The sequence below is a fragment of the Puntigrus tetrazona genome, chromosome 24 (genome assembly GCF_018831695.1).
Source record: "Puntigrus tetrazona isolate hp1 chromosome 24, ASM1883169v1, whole genome shotgun sequence".
Classification (NCBI taxonomy): Eukaryota; Metazoa; Chordata; class Actinopteri; order Cypriniformes; family Cyprinidae; genus Puntigrus; species Puntigrus tetrazona.
The window spans coordinates 20,180,648-20,196,992 of record NC_056722.1 but is presented as its reverse complement, the minus strand read 5'-3'; the positions used below and the strand labels follow the sequence as shown (position 1 = coordinate 20,196,992).

Below are 16,345 nucleotides of genomic sequence, written 5' to 3'. Positions count from 1 at the left end.
ATCACGCAGCACCTGAAAACAGCAAGATCCTCTTGCTTGCACAGGGAGCATGTCTTGCAAGCTAGGGACTATTTTCCACAGACGCAGCATGATATCACTGTGCCTAATGTGGCCATGGTACAGCAGCAAAGTTCCTTAATTATTACGTTGAAATGGGAGTGTACTTCCTAATCATATCGGCCTAGAAAATCGCAACTTAGTCTTTGTCTTAGTACACGATATAACAACAGAAATGTAAAGCTTTAAATAGGAAAAATATTGAAATATTGAAATTAGGAACTGCACCTGCTATGGTCATTTTTGCACGCAGTGCTACTGGTCTAATTGGATTCAATTATATGCTAAGCTATGTCAAAAGTGCTATTGCCAGGCCCAGAGATTGGCTAAATGGATTCTAAAATAGCAAAACTCATCTTTTTAACTCTGGGGGAGTTGAAGAATGAGCCTATTTTCAAAAAAGGTGGACTTTTCCTTTTAATAAAAATGCGTTTTAAAAGAAATGCACTGTCTTTTATATGTAATCAAAATGAGCTGAAATAAATTCAAATGTTTCAGCACTGAATTTGCTCTTGCTAATGGCTTAATGTGATAACATTTTTCCAGGTTTGGTCCCACATATGATGCATCTCACTTCCTGTCAATAACCTTTCCATTAGTTTTCAGATTCCAGTGGATGTTTTTTTTCATTATCACGCTCTGAAGCGGCCTCCCTGTCCATTTTCAGTTTTGAGGGTCATATTCTGAACAGTTTTATTGTGCTTATCTGAACACAGGTGATGGAGAGAGCTCAGAGTAACTCCCCTCGAATCCCTCCCAAGAAGCACCATTCGTTTAACAGTCCTGGAGAAAAACGTGTCGGCCAACTCCTCCCTCTTGACAAGAGCTCCTCTAATCAGCCCACAAGGCCCCCCTCCTATCCAGCAGCCTCCCACTCAAGAGAGATGGATCTGGCTGAGCCTCAGCTCAGGATAGTCAGTGGGCCAAATGTTCCTAGAATCCGTGTGTCTTGTGAGCCAGATCCATCCCAGCTGCACAGGATGGTCCAGCAGCATCTTGAACAAGAGGCCCGGGGCCGCAATCTCGGACACTCCAGCAAAGGGGCTGATATTGAGAGAGACTTATACGTCTCAAAGGTCTGCCTCTGCTAGCATGACTTATTCGTGTCTCCTTTTTCGTCTGATCTAGATCTGGTCATGGTGCATATTCAAACAATTAATGCCAGAAAAAGACTTTTTTCTCTAATTTTCTATCGGGGCATTTGGATGATCTCTTTTGGAATGCCTTGTTTCTGTTTTGCTCTCATTCTCTGGGTGCTGGTATTCCTGTAGGTTCTGTTTGGTGGATTTTCTTCTGCTGCATTTCTTGCTGTTGTTTTGCTCTAATGATCAGTAATCTTCTCTTTGAACTTCCCTATCACTCCTCCTTATAGACAGCTGATGACAGAGGAGCATGGAATTGTGGGCAAAAATGAGAGAGGTCTGGATTTGTTGGGGAACAAACAAGCTTTAAACTGGTGGTTCTCAACTTATTTGACTCCTAGGCCCGCCAAGATTATTTCTGATACTTCTACCATAATGACAAAGCTGCTTTTTATTTACAGAAACTAGGAATGGCAAAATTATTTATTTTTTACATAACTGAAAAAAAAAAAAATCAATTACATGTGTACAATTAGATACATCCCAGAATTTAAATGTTCATGGTTTGCATATTTTATTACCAGTGTATATGAATCTATGTGAGTTTCTGCCTGATAAAATATTATTCAAATAAATAATAATGACTTAAAATAATTTTTTTGGTCTAGTAATCATATCTTTAGGTAATTCAAAACCCTGTTTTAACTTGCCTGTACTCTTGTTTGAGAACCACTGATTTAGGCATTGATAAAATTACAAAGGGGAGTTGTTAAGGGGTTGTGTTACTTGTAGGCACATATTGTGCCCTGAAGACAGTCATTTCAGATCCAAACCACCCTTCATTCTCAGAGAAGGAATAAACATGGTTTTCTCACTAACATGTCTTACTTTCCCGGTCACTCGATTTCTAGGATGGCCAAAAGTGATTCTTTTCTCATCTGAAAAAGCTTGTGAATGGTGCATGACAGTTTTGAGGCTTGTTGTTTGAATTTGAGATTTTACAGCATGTTCTTTAACATGCTGGACATAATGGACTAAGTGTTTTCTTTTCTGTCTTTAACCTGATGATTTTTCTTCTTCTGTCATTTGGTTATGTTTCATCTTTGCTTGCTGAGTCATTGGGTCTGCAGAAGTGAATAAAAGATTGTCTTCAGTCAACTTGATGGAACAGATCTAAAAATATCTAAAATGTCTAGTTTGGGACAGGCGGATTTGCGCAAACATTTAGAAACTCAATCTTAGGTGATTATGTTAATGCTAAAGATAAATAAAATTGACAGAAGGCTAAAGGTCTAATCATCTTATTAGCTGTTCTTATTAAAAGGTAAACCAATTAGATTTTATTTGAAAAATATACAATTGGAAATTTAAAATTAGCACAAGCTACTTTTGAAGATTAACCCTTGTGTAGACCCTACAGTGTCTCATATAAGCCATTTTACACATTGACTCTCAAGCAGAGAGGAAAACAAACTGATTGTGACAAGTTGCATTGACACTAACTTCCTCTCTGTCTGTCAGGTTGAGGAACGCTCTAAGCTGAACCGCCAGAGCTCTCCGGCTCTCCAGCACAAAGTGGCCAACCGTATTTCTGACCCCTCCCTGCCTCCCCGGTCAGAGTCCTTCAGCAGTGGAGGTATACAGCAGGCCCGGACGCCTCCCATGCACCGCCCGGTAGAGCCTCAGGTACTTCCTGACCCCTTTATCGGAGAGACCGATGTGCTGTGAAGAACACTGACCCCAGAGTTGTTCTTTCAGATGGCGCACCTGGTCTCTGTGAAGTCCCATGGCTCTTCCATGACAGGATCCCAGTCGCTGCATGATCAGTCCTCTCAGGGCGTCTCAGCCTTCCAAGAGGGTCTGTCGCCTCACAGACCACCGATGCCTCGGCAGAACTCTGACCCCACGTCAGAAACCCCCGCCCCACCACCTCGCATCACCAGCCGAGATGAGAAGTTTGACCGTAGCTCATGGCTGAGACAGGAAGATGACGTCCCTCCAAAGGTGATAATCTGGGATGAAATATTCCAGTGACATTAATAGTAATGAATTTGGAATTCATGTGGAAACCAAGATCTTTTTTTGTCTCTGAAAGCAGTGACAAATATTGCTAAAATAATATGAATAGTAATATTTAACTGACTGATATCCAAGGATAAAGGAATGTTTTCCTTATGCCTTCACAAACCTGGAAGACCTTTGTTCATCTTTGGAACACAAATTATTATATTTTTGATGTATTCTAATGATATATTCTGACCCTGCATAGATAGCAACACAACACGTTCAATGCCCAGACACATAGTAGGGACGTTGTTAAAATAGTCCATGTGAAAGCTCTTGGATTTCATCAAAAATATCTTAATTTGTGCTCCAAAGGTGTTATTATGGGCATAAGGCTTTGGAACAACAGGAGACTAAGTAATTAGGAAACTATAGAATTAATGACAGATTATGGAAAATGAATGGCAGAATTTTCATTTGTAGGTAAACTATTCCTTTAAACCTAAATATAACTGCACAAAACATATGAAATGTCTCATACTACATTAATAGGGTTTCAGTGGAAGCAAAAATAAATATGGTTTGAAGTACTTAATGTCAAAATTTAAATCAGTTTAAAAGTTGAGTACACAGTACTCCAAGTTGTTTAGATGCTATCAATTTATTCATAACTGTATAATGCGTTACTAAGTGTGATGATATAAGATGATGATAATAATATACACATAATAATAAACACATCCTATATTTAAAGCTCATCTTAGTAAACTAACATCTGTTAACATGCTTCAGGTGCCCCAAAGGACTACTTCTATATCTCCTGCCCTGGTGAGAAAAAACTCTCCAGGGAATGGACCAGGAGGACTGGGGCCGAGAACCGGAACACATCTGATCCGAGCCAGGTATATTCCACTTTTCATTAACTTCTGTCTTTCTTTTTAAACTCATTTTACACCTTTTATTGCAGATCAATGTTGCCTTTGTGAATATAATTTTTTGTGAATTATTGAAACTTTTAAATAATTGTTAAATTATCCCAGTAGGTACAATTAAAATTCCAACAATTTTTTTTTCTTCACTTTCTTTGTAATTCCGTGATTTTTAATTACTTACAACAGCAGTTTCTGTCAGTAACCCAATAAATAAATAATGGAAGAAATATGTGAATAAGTAAATGTTTGTTTTTTCCTGAGACTTGCAATTTTGTCAGAAGTTGAGTTTAGTTTAAATGTGGCTTGTTTGAATGTGTTCTACCGTTGCCACAGTAACCCAGACCTGCGGATCCCCATGGAGTCGGCTCTCCAGAGAACCAGCAGTGGTAGTTCTTCCAGTTCTAGCACGCCCAGTTCTCAGGGCGGCTCCAGTGAAAGGAACCGGGTGGGAGGTGAGAGACCCTCAGGAATATTCTCTCAGTCTGAGCACCTGCGGTAGAGAGCCTTGACGTTCAATTGTCTTCACAGGCTCCAGTAAACCTGAGGGATCCCCAGCAGTGTCCCAAGAATCCAAGCCCAAAACCCAGGAGGAGAACAGGGAGGTGACCAGACCCAGCCGACCAGCGGTGAGAGGATCATTTCCCAGAATGCACAGATTAAATGCATTTTAAATGTTTCTGCTTTCACAGGGCTGCTTTCCGAGACCAAGATAAGCCTTAAATGAAAACATCTAACCCTGAAATAACTAACCTTTCTTAAACTAGCTTCTTTTTAAGATCTAACTGTTTATGTTCCTTCCAAACATCATTTTTTTACCGTTAATTAAATACCCCATTAAATCAAAAGGTTTTGTGACTTTGTCAATATCTTTTAGCTTTTAAATAACCTATATACTGATGTGTTGTATAAAATCCATTAAAGGAATAATTTACCCAAAAATGAAAATTCTGTCATCATTTACTCACCCTCAAGTAGTTCCAAACCTGCATGAATTTTTGCCGCACACAAAGGAAGATATTTTTTTTAAAGTTTGTAATTAGGCTACTATAAAACTTAACCCAAAACAGCCTGGTTTGGCAGAGCACAGGAATTCATACAGGTTTGGAACTACTTGGGGGTGATTTAAATGAGGACAGATTTTTCCTTTTTTGGTGAACTATTCCTTTAATATTCTCTACCAAAACTTCCTGTTTCAACAGGAAATCAGGTCTCATTTGTGCTAACCTACTCATAACCTTTCCATAACCTTTAGCTAGCTTGGATAAAGCTGTTCACACTTTGCTCGAAGTTGAAAAGACTGTGTGCCGCTTTGTGTTACTAACCATTTTCTCATTTAACATTTTGTCTAATCCGCTCAATTGTTCCTCCACGCGTGGTTCTCCATTGTCGATTCTCTTTCTCCAGAGTTATAAGAAAGCCGTAGATGAGGTTAGTGACATCTGCTCACTTCATCTCTCTCTGCCCATATTTGTGCTCCTTGCATTCAAGCACTCGTTCGCTGACTGTCTCATCTATTTCTGTCACACGCCCTCTCATGTTTTCAATCGTTCTCTCATCAATATTTCACGCCATCTCTCATTCCTTAACTCCCTTCCAATCTTTCTGTCTGTCGCTCTCTTTCACAGCTTCAGATGCTGTGTCAGTCACCATCATGAGCTGCACATTTCTTCATCACACCAATTTGTCACAGTCGTTCACATTGTCAGAAATCCTTAACACCGTCTCAGAGTTTTGCACTGTTACCTAGGCAACATCTGTCTTGGGTCACAAAAAAAAGGGTTTGGTTTGGTTTTGTTTAGAAGTATTGTTACATTAAAGGAATAGTTCACCCAAAAAGGAAAGTTTGTAACCAGGCTGTTTTGGGTCGCCATTGACTTCCATAGTAGGGAAAAAAAATACTATGGAAGTCAATGGTGACTCAAAATAGCCTGGTTACACACTTTTTTCAAAATATCTTCCTTTGCGTTCGGGAGAAAAAAGAAATTCATGCAGGTTTGGAACTACTTAAGCATAAGTAAATGATTTATATTTTTGGGTGAACTATTCCTTTAAGGGGTAAAAGAAGGCACCAGAAATTATATTGCTTTTTTTTTTTTTTTTTTTTTTTTAATGGGATAGTTCACCCAAGTATGAAAATTCTGTCATTTACTCAGCCTTAAGTAGTTCCATACTACTTAAGGGTGAGGAGTGTCCTTGCTTTGCTGTCTATGCAGGGTCAAAAATATAAATTGAATTAAAAATATCTTAATTACGCTTCTGAAGATAAATGAAGATTTTACAGGTTTGGAACAACATAAGGGAAATCGATGACAACTTTCATTTTTGGCTGAACTGTCCCTTTAAGGTTAACTGATTCTGCAACTCTTTAGTATTATTAACATGAATCAATTTAATAAGCAGACCTATTATTTAATTTGATGTGAATGAAAACAAGGCAGTGAGGAATAGAAGTACAGGTATCATTGTCAGCCGGAAACTTTGTGTAAATTTGTTAGTAATAGTTATTCACAAAGGCATTGCTGCATTTAATACAGACAGACAAGTTCATGTCTTTTTCTGTCTCTTTTTTTTTTTTAAATCAAGTTTCTTAAAAAAAATTACTTTAGTGTATAAAACCATTAGTGTATAAATTGATGCAACAAAGTCAATGTGAGCTCTAAAGCAGTATGAAATTTTGTGTAAATCAAAATAAAAGTCATTGTGACGGAACAAGATATTCACATTTAATTACAATTAACCTCAATTGAGCAGAACGTGCTTGTTTAAATTTGTAAAACTGTTCTTTTGTAAATTGCTACATTTAGATCATTTAGATGTGAGCAGGTGATCAAATAACTTTTTTCAACTCTCGTTTAATTGGATACAAAATCTTTTGCATTCTGCTAACGGTCAGTTTTTCTCGAGCCACATGTCCTAGGTTTTGTGACTACGTAATTTAATGAGATTATTGCTCTAGGTTGTAGTCAAAAATGGAAATTCACATCTCATTTCAAGCATCAGTGTTTAAATATAACGACACAAGAGTTGATTCTGGTTTCTCAATGGCGTTTTCTCTGTGTCTGGCTGCCTGGTGGCCTGTCGACAGGAGGAGCTGGTAAGACAGAACCAGAGCGAGAACTGATTCCTACTAACCTTCTGCATGCAGGGCACAGGCCTCGAGAACAAACCCTAGTTCTGCTTCAGTTATTCAGTGTTCTGGTCTATTATTTCCCTGACTTGTGCACGTGATGGTTTATACAGTTGTGCATCATTCTTTGAAATGATGGCTGATGTGTTTATTCCACTTTCAGAGTTGATTTCTAAAGTTTATCAAATGTTTTAGTTAATTTGCTTATCTTTGATGTTTTGCCTTTTTCGTTTGTTTCTGGTAATCTCTTCGGTGCCATTTACATGACCTAAATGTGCAAAACGAAGTTTTTATCATGAATCCTACTAACAGATAAATTGCTGTAGCATATGCTCTTTGCAGGCTTAAAACATGAAATGCTGTTTTAGTGGTTCACTGGAGACCAAATCAAGCAGATCAAGGCATTAATGAATTTTTACATATTTTCATTGTGTCTTATCCTCCTCTTCTTTCATTCCCTGCCCTAAAGGACCTCACTGCTCTGGCCAAAGAACTCCGTGAGCTGCGAACCAATGAGGATACCAACCGGCCTCCCAGGAAAGTGACGGATTATTCCTCCTCCAGTGAGGAATCAGAAAGCAGTGAGGACGAGGATGGAGAAGGCGGGGCTCATGATGGAACTGTTCCCGTTAGTGATATTCCACGCATCATGTGAGTGTTTTCAAATTAAAAATGTTTTTAGTCGTAGTGTTGTACTAATATAGCTTTTATTAATGTTTTGAATTGGCTTTTATTTTCGTATTTCCAGTTTGTTTCAATTTTAGTTTGATTTATAATGGTTAATATTTCAAAAATAGCCTGCATTAGGAACTAGGGGTGGGCGATATACTGGTAAACATGATTAACTGTTAGAAATTTATCAACCGATTTTGCTGTCTAAAGGTCGTCGCACACTTAAGTCTCTTTTTTTTTTTTTTTTTTTTGCACATTAAAAAATAAATATGACCTCAGGGGTTGTGTCAATCACGTTCACACACTGCCACTGAAAATGTCATCTGTCAATTCGTATCAGGTTCGATTTTCTTCGTTTTTTTGCATCCATAGGATGCATTTTAATAGGAAAGGTTTATGAATACGGAAACATTTCAGACTCAGTGTGCAAGAACCTTTAAGAGTTTCTAAACACTTTCACCTAAAGACAGTGCCCATAGGGCTTGTGAGAATTTATTTATTTTGGCCACTTGATATGTCTTGAATTATTAAATACACGATTTTATGCTTGTATATATATTTTTTTATTTCGACACAGTGTATTTTAAACAATGTACGTAGCATTTCTTATTTCTTGTACAGTAGTTATTTATCTTGCTGTTTGTAAGTAGTTTCTTAATCACTGCAAATTTATCGGTTTATTTGAGGTTTTTTGTTGTTGTTGTTTTTTTTTGTTTTATTTTAGTTTTAAGACTAGTATTCGTTATTTGTGATTATTTATGCTGGTGACAAAAAAATTATTTCTTTTGATTTTGTCTGAAGACAAAACAGCTATAGCATGATAAATAGTATTACCATTAAATTAAATTAATTAAATTAGCCTACTCCTATCTTGTTGGTCATTCCGTCCACCCCTATTGTGAACTATAACTAATTTTAACACAAAAAAAAAAATGTTTGCGCCAATCATTTCAAGGTGTTTTATAGAAATCATCTTATTTTTTTCTTTATTCTCCCGACAGGCCTTCTGCTGGCCAGGGTGGCACTGAATCACTGGTCAACCAGGAGGATTCTCATGCCAATGATTCATTTGGCAAAAATTCACAAGACAGCACCCTTATGATGCGAGAGGTAGGTGCACCTACATAGACAGGTTCCTTGAGCGAAAACACTCATTCCTCTAGTGTTTCCCAGTTTTATTTCTCTTTAAGTTTATCAAGTCATGTTTATTTTTGCCTTGGTTAAGCATTAATTTTATTGGGTTATATTTTGGTGTTTCTTTCACATCTTTTGCTTCTGAATCCTCCAACAAAACCTCTGTTCAAGCTCGCCGCGCACTTGCTGACAGAGGCACGCTCTGTGCGTTTCCCAAATATCTCTGCAAGATGGCTTAGCCACGCAAGAGGCCTGCAGTAGTGTAGCCCTACTCCTCTTTCTGTTCCTCTCTGCAGACGTTTGGGGAAAGAAAGCTCGGTCATGCCGAGAGCAATGGTTTCCCCGGTAACTCCAATCTGCCTGATCTAGTGCAGCAAAGCCACTCGCCTGGCGAGGGCCCTGGGCGGCTTTCTAGTGGGCTGGACCTGGACTCTGTGGCTGAAGTAGGTGATGGACAAGCCTGTTAGAGCCACCCGGCACTCCAATCCTCAAATTTCTAACCTGACACATCTAATCCACCCCCATTTGATTCAAATGCACTATCTGGCTGTAGATGCACAGAAGCCCAGATCTCTTTATAGCTCACATTGCTTTTCTTGGTTTTATTTCTTTTCTGTTTACCTCATATTTGTTCACCTTACTTTATTTACTATGATTTAACATGCTTTCTCTCCTCTTGTGTGCCCTGATTTTGTGCTCTTGCTGCAAAAAAAGAAGATACATTTAATAATCAGTATTTTTCTAATTATTACTTTATTTAATCAAAGCATCCTTTTAATACAATTAATAAATAGCAATTGTCAGTTTGGGGTCAGTAGTAATTTTTTAATCTCATGCTCACCAATGCTGCATTTATTTAATGAAAGCAGTAATAATGTGAAATAAAATATTACAATATTAAATAACTATTTTTTGTTAATATTTTCAAATGTAATTCATTTCTGTGATGCAAAACTGATCATTATCTCAGTCTTTAGTGTCACATGATCCTCCAGAAATCATTCTAATATGATACATTTTTCATTATTTTTAATGTTGAACAGGTTTCTTACCTGTTCAACTTTTTTCAGGGTTCTTTGAATCCAAAGTACAAATGAACTGCTTTTGTAACATTGTAAATGTATTTACAGTAACTTTTAATCAATTAAAATGTGTTCTTTGGAAAAACAAACACAGTTTTACAGACCCCAAACGTTTGAATGGATAAATATGCGTGTGTGTGTGTGTGTGTGTACATGCATAAATGCATACACTGGAAACCAAGACAAAATACTGATTGCCAAAAAGAAAGACTTCTGCAATGCTTGCTTTTTCTACTAATATGTTACAATATGGACTTTTCCAACTGCATACAAAACTCTGCACGTTATTTCATACCAGAAATGCTTGCATTTGCAGCCTACAATCAGTCATTAGTAGACACCTTTTGTATGTTGTATGTATGCTTTTTTTCTCACTCCCGATTTTCCACGTTGGTAGTTTGGGATGGGAAGTGGGTCCAAAGCCTCCTTCACTCCTTTTGTGGACCCACGAGTGTATCAGACCTCTCCCACAGAGGACGATGAGGACAACCCTGCCTCAGGTGATTAATTTACCTCTTATCCCCTTCTCTGTTGAAAAAGGGCCAGTGCTGGGGCCTTTCTCCTCTGATTGGGCACCGATTCTGGCATCGGCACTCTATTGGTGGAAAAAGTGTGCTAATGTTTAGCCTGCTTAACATCTTGATAGACTGCAAAGAATAATTTAGACTTTTTGTTTGGTCACGCAGCTCATTTTGCAGATGAACTCCTACGACAGGAGCAGGAACAGGAACAAGCTCGACTAAATGAGGCTCGTAAAATTTCTGTTGTTAATGTCAATCCCACCAATATCAGGCCACATAGCGACACACCGGAAATTCGGAAGTACAAGAAGCGCTTCAACTCTGAGATCCTCTGTGCGGCACTATGGGGTGAGTCCAAACTTTTCTGACTCAACAAATGTGAAAGTAGCATAAATGCTTTCATATCCTTTCAGATGCCTATTATAAACTCTAAATCGTTTTTACGTTGTTTGTTTGATGTAGGAGTGAACCTGTTGGTAGGAACAGAAAATGGGCTGATGTTGCTAGATCGCAGTGGTCAGGGCAAAGTCTACAATCTGATCAACCGCAGGCGCTTTCAGCAGATGGACGTTCTGGAGGGTCTCAATGTCCTGGTCACCATATCAGGTGAGTTCATCAGCAGCTCTACGGTTGTCTGTAGAAAGATCTGTTTTATGTTGTTTGGTTTTGTTAGATCTGTGTATTATCTGTTTGTAATGAGTGGTTTGCAATGCATCTTCTTTTTTGTAGGCAAAAAGAATAAACTGAGGGTCTACTATCTGTCATGGCTTAGAAACAGGATACTTCACAATGACCCTGAGGTAGAAAAAAAACAAGGGTGGATTACAGTTGGTGACCTCGAGGGATGTGTCCATTATAAAGTCGGTATGTCCTTTGGTCTGTTTGGGACAAATAATTGGTTTAATACCTGAATAACTACAGAACAAAAAATATTATTATTATTATTATTATTTAAAGACATCTTAATATAAATTATTTAACTAATAATATATCATATTAAATAATATATATTATTAAACTACAGAACAAAATATATATTTAAAAAAAAAATATATATATATATATATATATATATATATATATATATATATATATAAACGTTTGATTACATACTACCCATTTTGTGTCAAAATTACCTGTCTTTGCAAGTATCCTTGTAAACATTATAGGATAGGTCTGAAAGTGAAGGTAAGCAGCTGAGCAAGAAAAAGTAATTTGCGTTCCATCAGCTCTTAAAGTGACAGCAGTCTAATATTCCTGCTGTCTGTCTTGTTAATCAAACAACAAATGAGAGATAATCTCTCACTGCTCTTGACTAAATCACTTTTGTAACTTATGAAAATAAATGTTTGATTTACACAATAAATAATATGCAGTGTTGTTTACTTCATACAGTGTATGTTGCATTTAGTTATTTAATGTAGTTTTTTTTTTTTGACTGTTTACTTGTCTGAGTGAACTTTAGTTGTTGTTTTTTGTTTTTTAGACACCGGTGACAAGAATTATGAGGTTTATATAAGAAATATGTTATTTGTTATTTTGTAAAGCAAAAATAACAATATTGTTCTAATTTAGAGAGTGATAAAGAGAAAGCGAGAATTTGGTTAAGTAAATACTAATAATATTTTCACATGTATTTGTTATTTAACAGTCAAATATGAGAGGATTAAGTTTTTGGTGATTGCGTTGAAGAATTCAGTGGAGATTTATGCCTGGGCTCCCAAACCTTACCACAAATTCATGGCTTTCAAGGTAAGACAGATGTTCGGTTCCGTGAGACCCCCTTTACCCCCTTAAAAAAGAGCATTTATGTTTTTTTTTAAATAAACTGCAAGAAAAAGAGGCCCGTGAACTCATTTGGCAGAGCAGAGAACAAAATGTGCAAAATAAGTAGCTATTTTAGTACTTGTGACTAGTGCTGTGAGTGTGTGAGAGAACACCTGCACGGAGTATATTTCTTTGGAAATACTGCTTTTTTCAGTGTCTCTTCTTCTGTCTCTCCAAAGTCTTTCACAGATCTTCAGCACAAGCCTCTGCTCGTGGACCTGACAGTGGAGGAGGGTCAGAGGTTAAAGGTTATCTATGGCTCCAGCGTTGGTTTTCACGTGATAGATGTCGACTCTGGGAATCCGTACGATATCTACATTCCGTCCCACGTAAGTGACGACAGGCCGAGCGGAGGCAGCTCTCCCCTCCTTACCCTGATCCTAAGGGACTTTAAATAGGACGACTCCTCTCTGGGGACACTGGGATGCACTGTAGTGTTGATGTCTGTATCACATATGTGCCTTTTAATTACAGACAGGGTCCAAATTTAACACTGAAATTATATGCAAGTAAAACCTGGCTTTGATGAGGAAAAAGAAAACTCTTGCCAGTTGTGTTAACCTTTTATGGACTAAAAAAAATTATTATAATAATAATAATATATAATATATTTATATTTAGTTTTCACACACACATACGTGTGTGTGTGTGTGTGTGTGTGTTGTGTGTGTATATATATATGTATATATATATATATATATATATATATATATATATATATACACACACACACACACACACACACACACACACACACACACACACACACACACACACACACACACATATTACTGGTCAAACGTTTGAAATAATTTGTTAGTTTTTGAAATGTTTCTTATGCTCAGCAAGGCTGCATTTCTTTGATTAAAATTTGTAATATTGTGTAATATTATTACTAATAATATTTTATTTTTACTAATATTATACTTTTATAATCATTTTACTACACTTTGTGTTCTATTTCATTTATTTCAAATATATTTAAATATATTTAAAATGTGTATTTTATTGATTTTCTAGTAACAGTAACCTAAGGAATCACAATATTACAGTTTTTACTGAATTTAAAAGACTTCTTTCCAAAAAAACAAAATCATAATTATTCAGACCTTTTAAACTGCAGTATGGGAACCTCAACCTCTGATGTGCTTTTGTATATGATGATTTCACAGTGACGTGTAATGATGTAAAGATTTATCTGTTTTTCTTTATGCAATATTTCTTTTAAATATAAACACAGAATAGGTACATTTAATAATGAATAAATACACTTAATCAATGATAATGAAAAGGTAGATATATATATTTTAGTAATAAAAACTATTCAAAATGTTCATTTTGGACCCTGGTTACACAGTATGAATGTTCTGTGTGCAGATGGATGTTTATGAAGTTGACCAAAACCAGATTTCATTACACTGCACGCAACTGCCATTTATTGTTCTAACATTATCAAGTGTGATAGAAAAGTATCTCCACTGTAAGAAGGAAACATATCCCCGATCTCCGACCTTTGACAAACCAAACACGTACACGAACCAAAGCAGCCAAACCGCTCCGATGCGGTCGAACAGAGGGCAGGAGTCTCGATTGTTGCAGCAGTTTCTCGAAGGGAGAAGCTCTGGCCACCCTCAGCACGAGACATGACTGTCAGGGCCGCCCGGGGGAGGGGGGAGAGCGTCACCTAGTGGGGAATGTTTTGCACTGCGGCTCGTTTTTGTCACCCCAAGGCTCATCTGCGCCCACCCCTCCCTTCCCAGATTCAGGGCAGTGTTACCCCTCACGCCATTGTGGTGCTTCCCAAGACCGACGGCATGGAGATGCTTCTGTGTTATGAAGATGAGGGAGTCTATGTGAACACATACGGCAGAATCACTAAAGACGTGGTGCTCCAGTGGGGAGAGATGCCCACCTCTGTTGGTAGGTTTTGGTTGTTTATTTCACACAAAACGCTCCTGTTCTCCTTCTAGAGCCCTGATGGCGGTCTGTGCGAGAGCACCTGACCGTCCCCGACACCCCTCAGAATCTGAATCGGTCCTCTCACACAAACACGCATGTCTTTGTCCACTCATTGCTTTTCTGTCTTTCCTGTCCCGCACTTAACTAGACGATTGAGCCGCCCCACAGCAACCCACCCCACCCCACCCCGGCCCACCTAAACTAAACCCTGACACAGAGTAAAATGTTTGTCTGAATGTGTAGCACATCTTCTTGTGTACTGTTTCGTTTACACTGTTAACTCAGAATAAGTCTTTGTTATTAATAACCTTTAGATTTCCTTTCTGAGAAAAAGCCCAGGGTTTGACCGTGAATCCTATTTTGTTTCATATCATCCTTGGGTGAATTTATTAGAAACAAAATGTCTGGGTTATGTTTTACTTTAAAATCAGAATACAAGACATTAATCCCATTTTAGGATGCTATTTGCATATGCAAATGGGAAAAAATGTTAATTGACTTTTCATGCAAAAATAATTAATTATTTTTAATTGGAAATTATGAAATATGAAATTATTACAGCCTTGTTTTTTTTACGATATTTTGCTATTATTATATGCAAACAATAATGTGTTTAATTGTCATTTTAAAAAAAAAAATACTGGGACTAAAATATGCTTGATTTTCTTTATTGTTTAGCTCTTAATTTTGGGATGTAACCTGTTTTCTTGTGGTTTTTGTAAAACAATTTTTTCCCTATTTGATTTATTTCAATTGATTTTGGGTGAAGAAAATTGTTAGCGCTCATTTTTAGGACCCTTAATGTTTTTTGCATTATCATGTCCATATGCCAATGGACAGGTGTTTAATCATCATCAAAAAAAAATTCACAATGCAAAAAATCTTGGTCCTAAGAAATGCCAGATATTTTTTTTTCTTCATGCAAAAAGATAATTTCCAATATTTTCTCTTAATTTTGGAGTGAAATGTGACCCCTTTTCATTTGATTTAAAATGTACAATTATAAAAAATTTTACATTTAACCAGGACAAAGAAACCATTATCAGTTTCATTGTAATTATTGTTGTATTTTTAAATGTAAATATTGGTGTCTTTCAGCTCTTGCTTCACTACAATCATGCATCAGATAACGTCCCGTGTGTCTCTAATTAATTTCCAGCTTTAATGTTTGTTTGTATATGTGTTTTCATCTCTCATCCGTGCAGAACGTTAACGTTGTAATTTAGATGTCTTTTGTCATTTGTTGGCTGATACTGAGGGTTCAGATGTAGACCAGCAGCCGCCCACCCCCTCAGTTCTGAACAAATTAACGTTTCAGCCAAATTCTGTTCAACTCTTCAGTGATTCTGCACTCATAACAAAGTAAAATTCATAACTCATGCATTCTCTACGCAAGATATCAGCAGCAACGGAAGTCAAAACAACCAAATCATTATTATCTATACGAAGGGCTCTAAATCAGCCACAGGAAGTCCTCGAAGCAAGTTCATGTTAGTAACCAAAGAGTTCTGGAACTGGATAATTAGAAAATGAAAGAATAATAATATCCAAAAGGACTGGTATTTCAATCATGATTTAATTTGTGATGCTCAGAAACTGCTGCAATAATGACCTCCTGATGTGGGGTGGCTTTGGCAGGCTTGTTTTCATTGGATCTGGGCTAGTTTGGAGTTGCTGTTGGAAGTCAGAAGTCGTTGAGGAACGGGGTGTTCTGATGATGTACTGTATTTGGTGTCAGCGCTCTCCTGTCACATGTTTCTTTTGTCTTTTGTATATATTCGCTACCTTCCCCCTCCCCTTCTGCAGCCTACATCCACTCCAACCAGATCATGGGCTGGGGAGAGAAAGCCATTGAGATCCGCTCCGTGGAAACGGGACACCTCGACGGAGTTTTCATGCACAAGCGAGCACAGCGACTGAAGTTCCTTTCGGAGAGAAACGATAAAGT

At 37.4% G+C, this 16,345-nt stretch overlaps 1 protein-coding gene across 10 annotated transcripts in view; it reads left to right on the top strand.

Moving 5' to 3' along the window:
* The window catches only part of tnikb (TRAF2 and NCK interacting kinase b), a 52,534-nt gene that overhangs the window by 31,279 nt on the left and 4,910 nt on the right, over positions 1 to 16,345 (top strand). For 2 of the 10 annotated variants that reach the window (XM_043225935.1, XM_043225931.1), the window contains 18 exons: positions 2,661 to 2,825; positions 2,898 to 3,143; positions 3,936 to 4,045; positions 4,409 to 4,527; positions 4,604 to 4,701; positions 5,480 to 5,503; positions 7,161 to 7,169; positions 7,672 to 7,853; positions 8,876 to 8,984; positions 9,305 to 9,451; positions 10,488 to 10,590; positions 10,777 to 10,959; positions 11,074 to 11,217; positions 11,341 to 11,475; positions 12,263 to 12,363; positions 12,618 to 12,767; positions 14,199 to 14,358; positions 16,204 to 16,343. In XM_043225935.1, the coding sequence (XP_043081870.1) occupies positions 2,661 to 2,825; positions 2,898 to 3,143; positions 3,936 to 4,045; positions 4,409 to 4,527; positions 4,604 to 4,701; positions 5,480 to 5,503; positions 7,161 to 7,169; positions 7,672 to 7,853; positions 8,876 to 8,984; positions 9,305 to 9,451; positions 10,488 to 10,590; positions 10,777 to 10,959; positions 11,074 to 11,217; positions 11,341 to 11,475; positions 12,263 to 12,363; positions 12,618 to 12,767; positions 14,199 to 14,358; positions 16,204 to 16,343 (2,325 nt within the window). Of the gene's footprint in view, positions 1 to 773; positions 1,134 to 2,660; positions 2,826 to 2,897; positions 3,144 to 3,935; positions 4,046 to 4,408; positions 4,528 to 4,603; positions 4,702 to 5,479; positions 5,504 to 7,160; positions 7,170 to 7,671; positions 7,854 to 8,875; positions 8,985 to 9,304; positions 9,452 to 10,487; positions 10,591 to 10,776; positions 10,960 to 11,073; positions 11,218 to 11,340; positions 11,476 to 12,262; positions 12,364 to 12,617; positions 12,768 to 14,198; positions 14,359 to 16,203; positions 16,344 to 16,345 lie in introns of all 10 variants that reach the window. The other 8 variants (XM_043225936.1, XM_043225933.1, XM_043225937.1 and 5 more) reach the window with 6 other exon arrangements.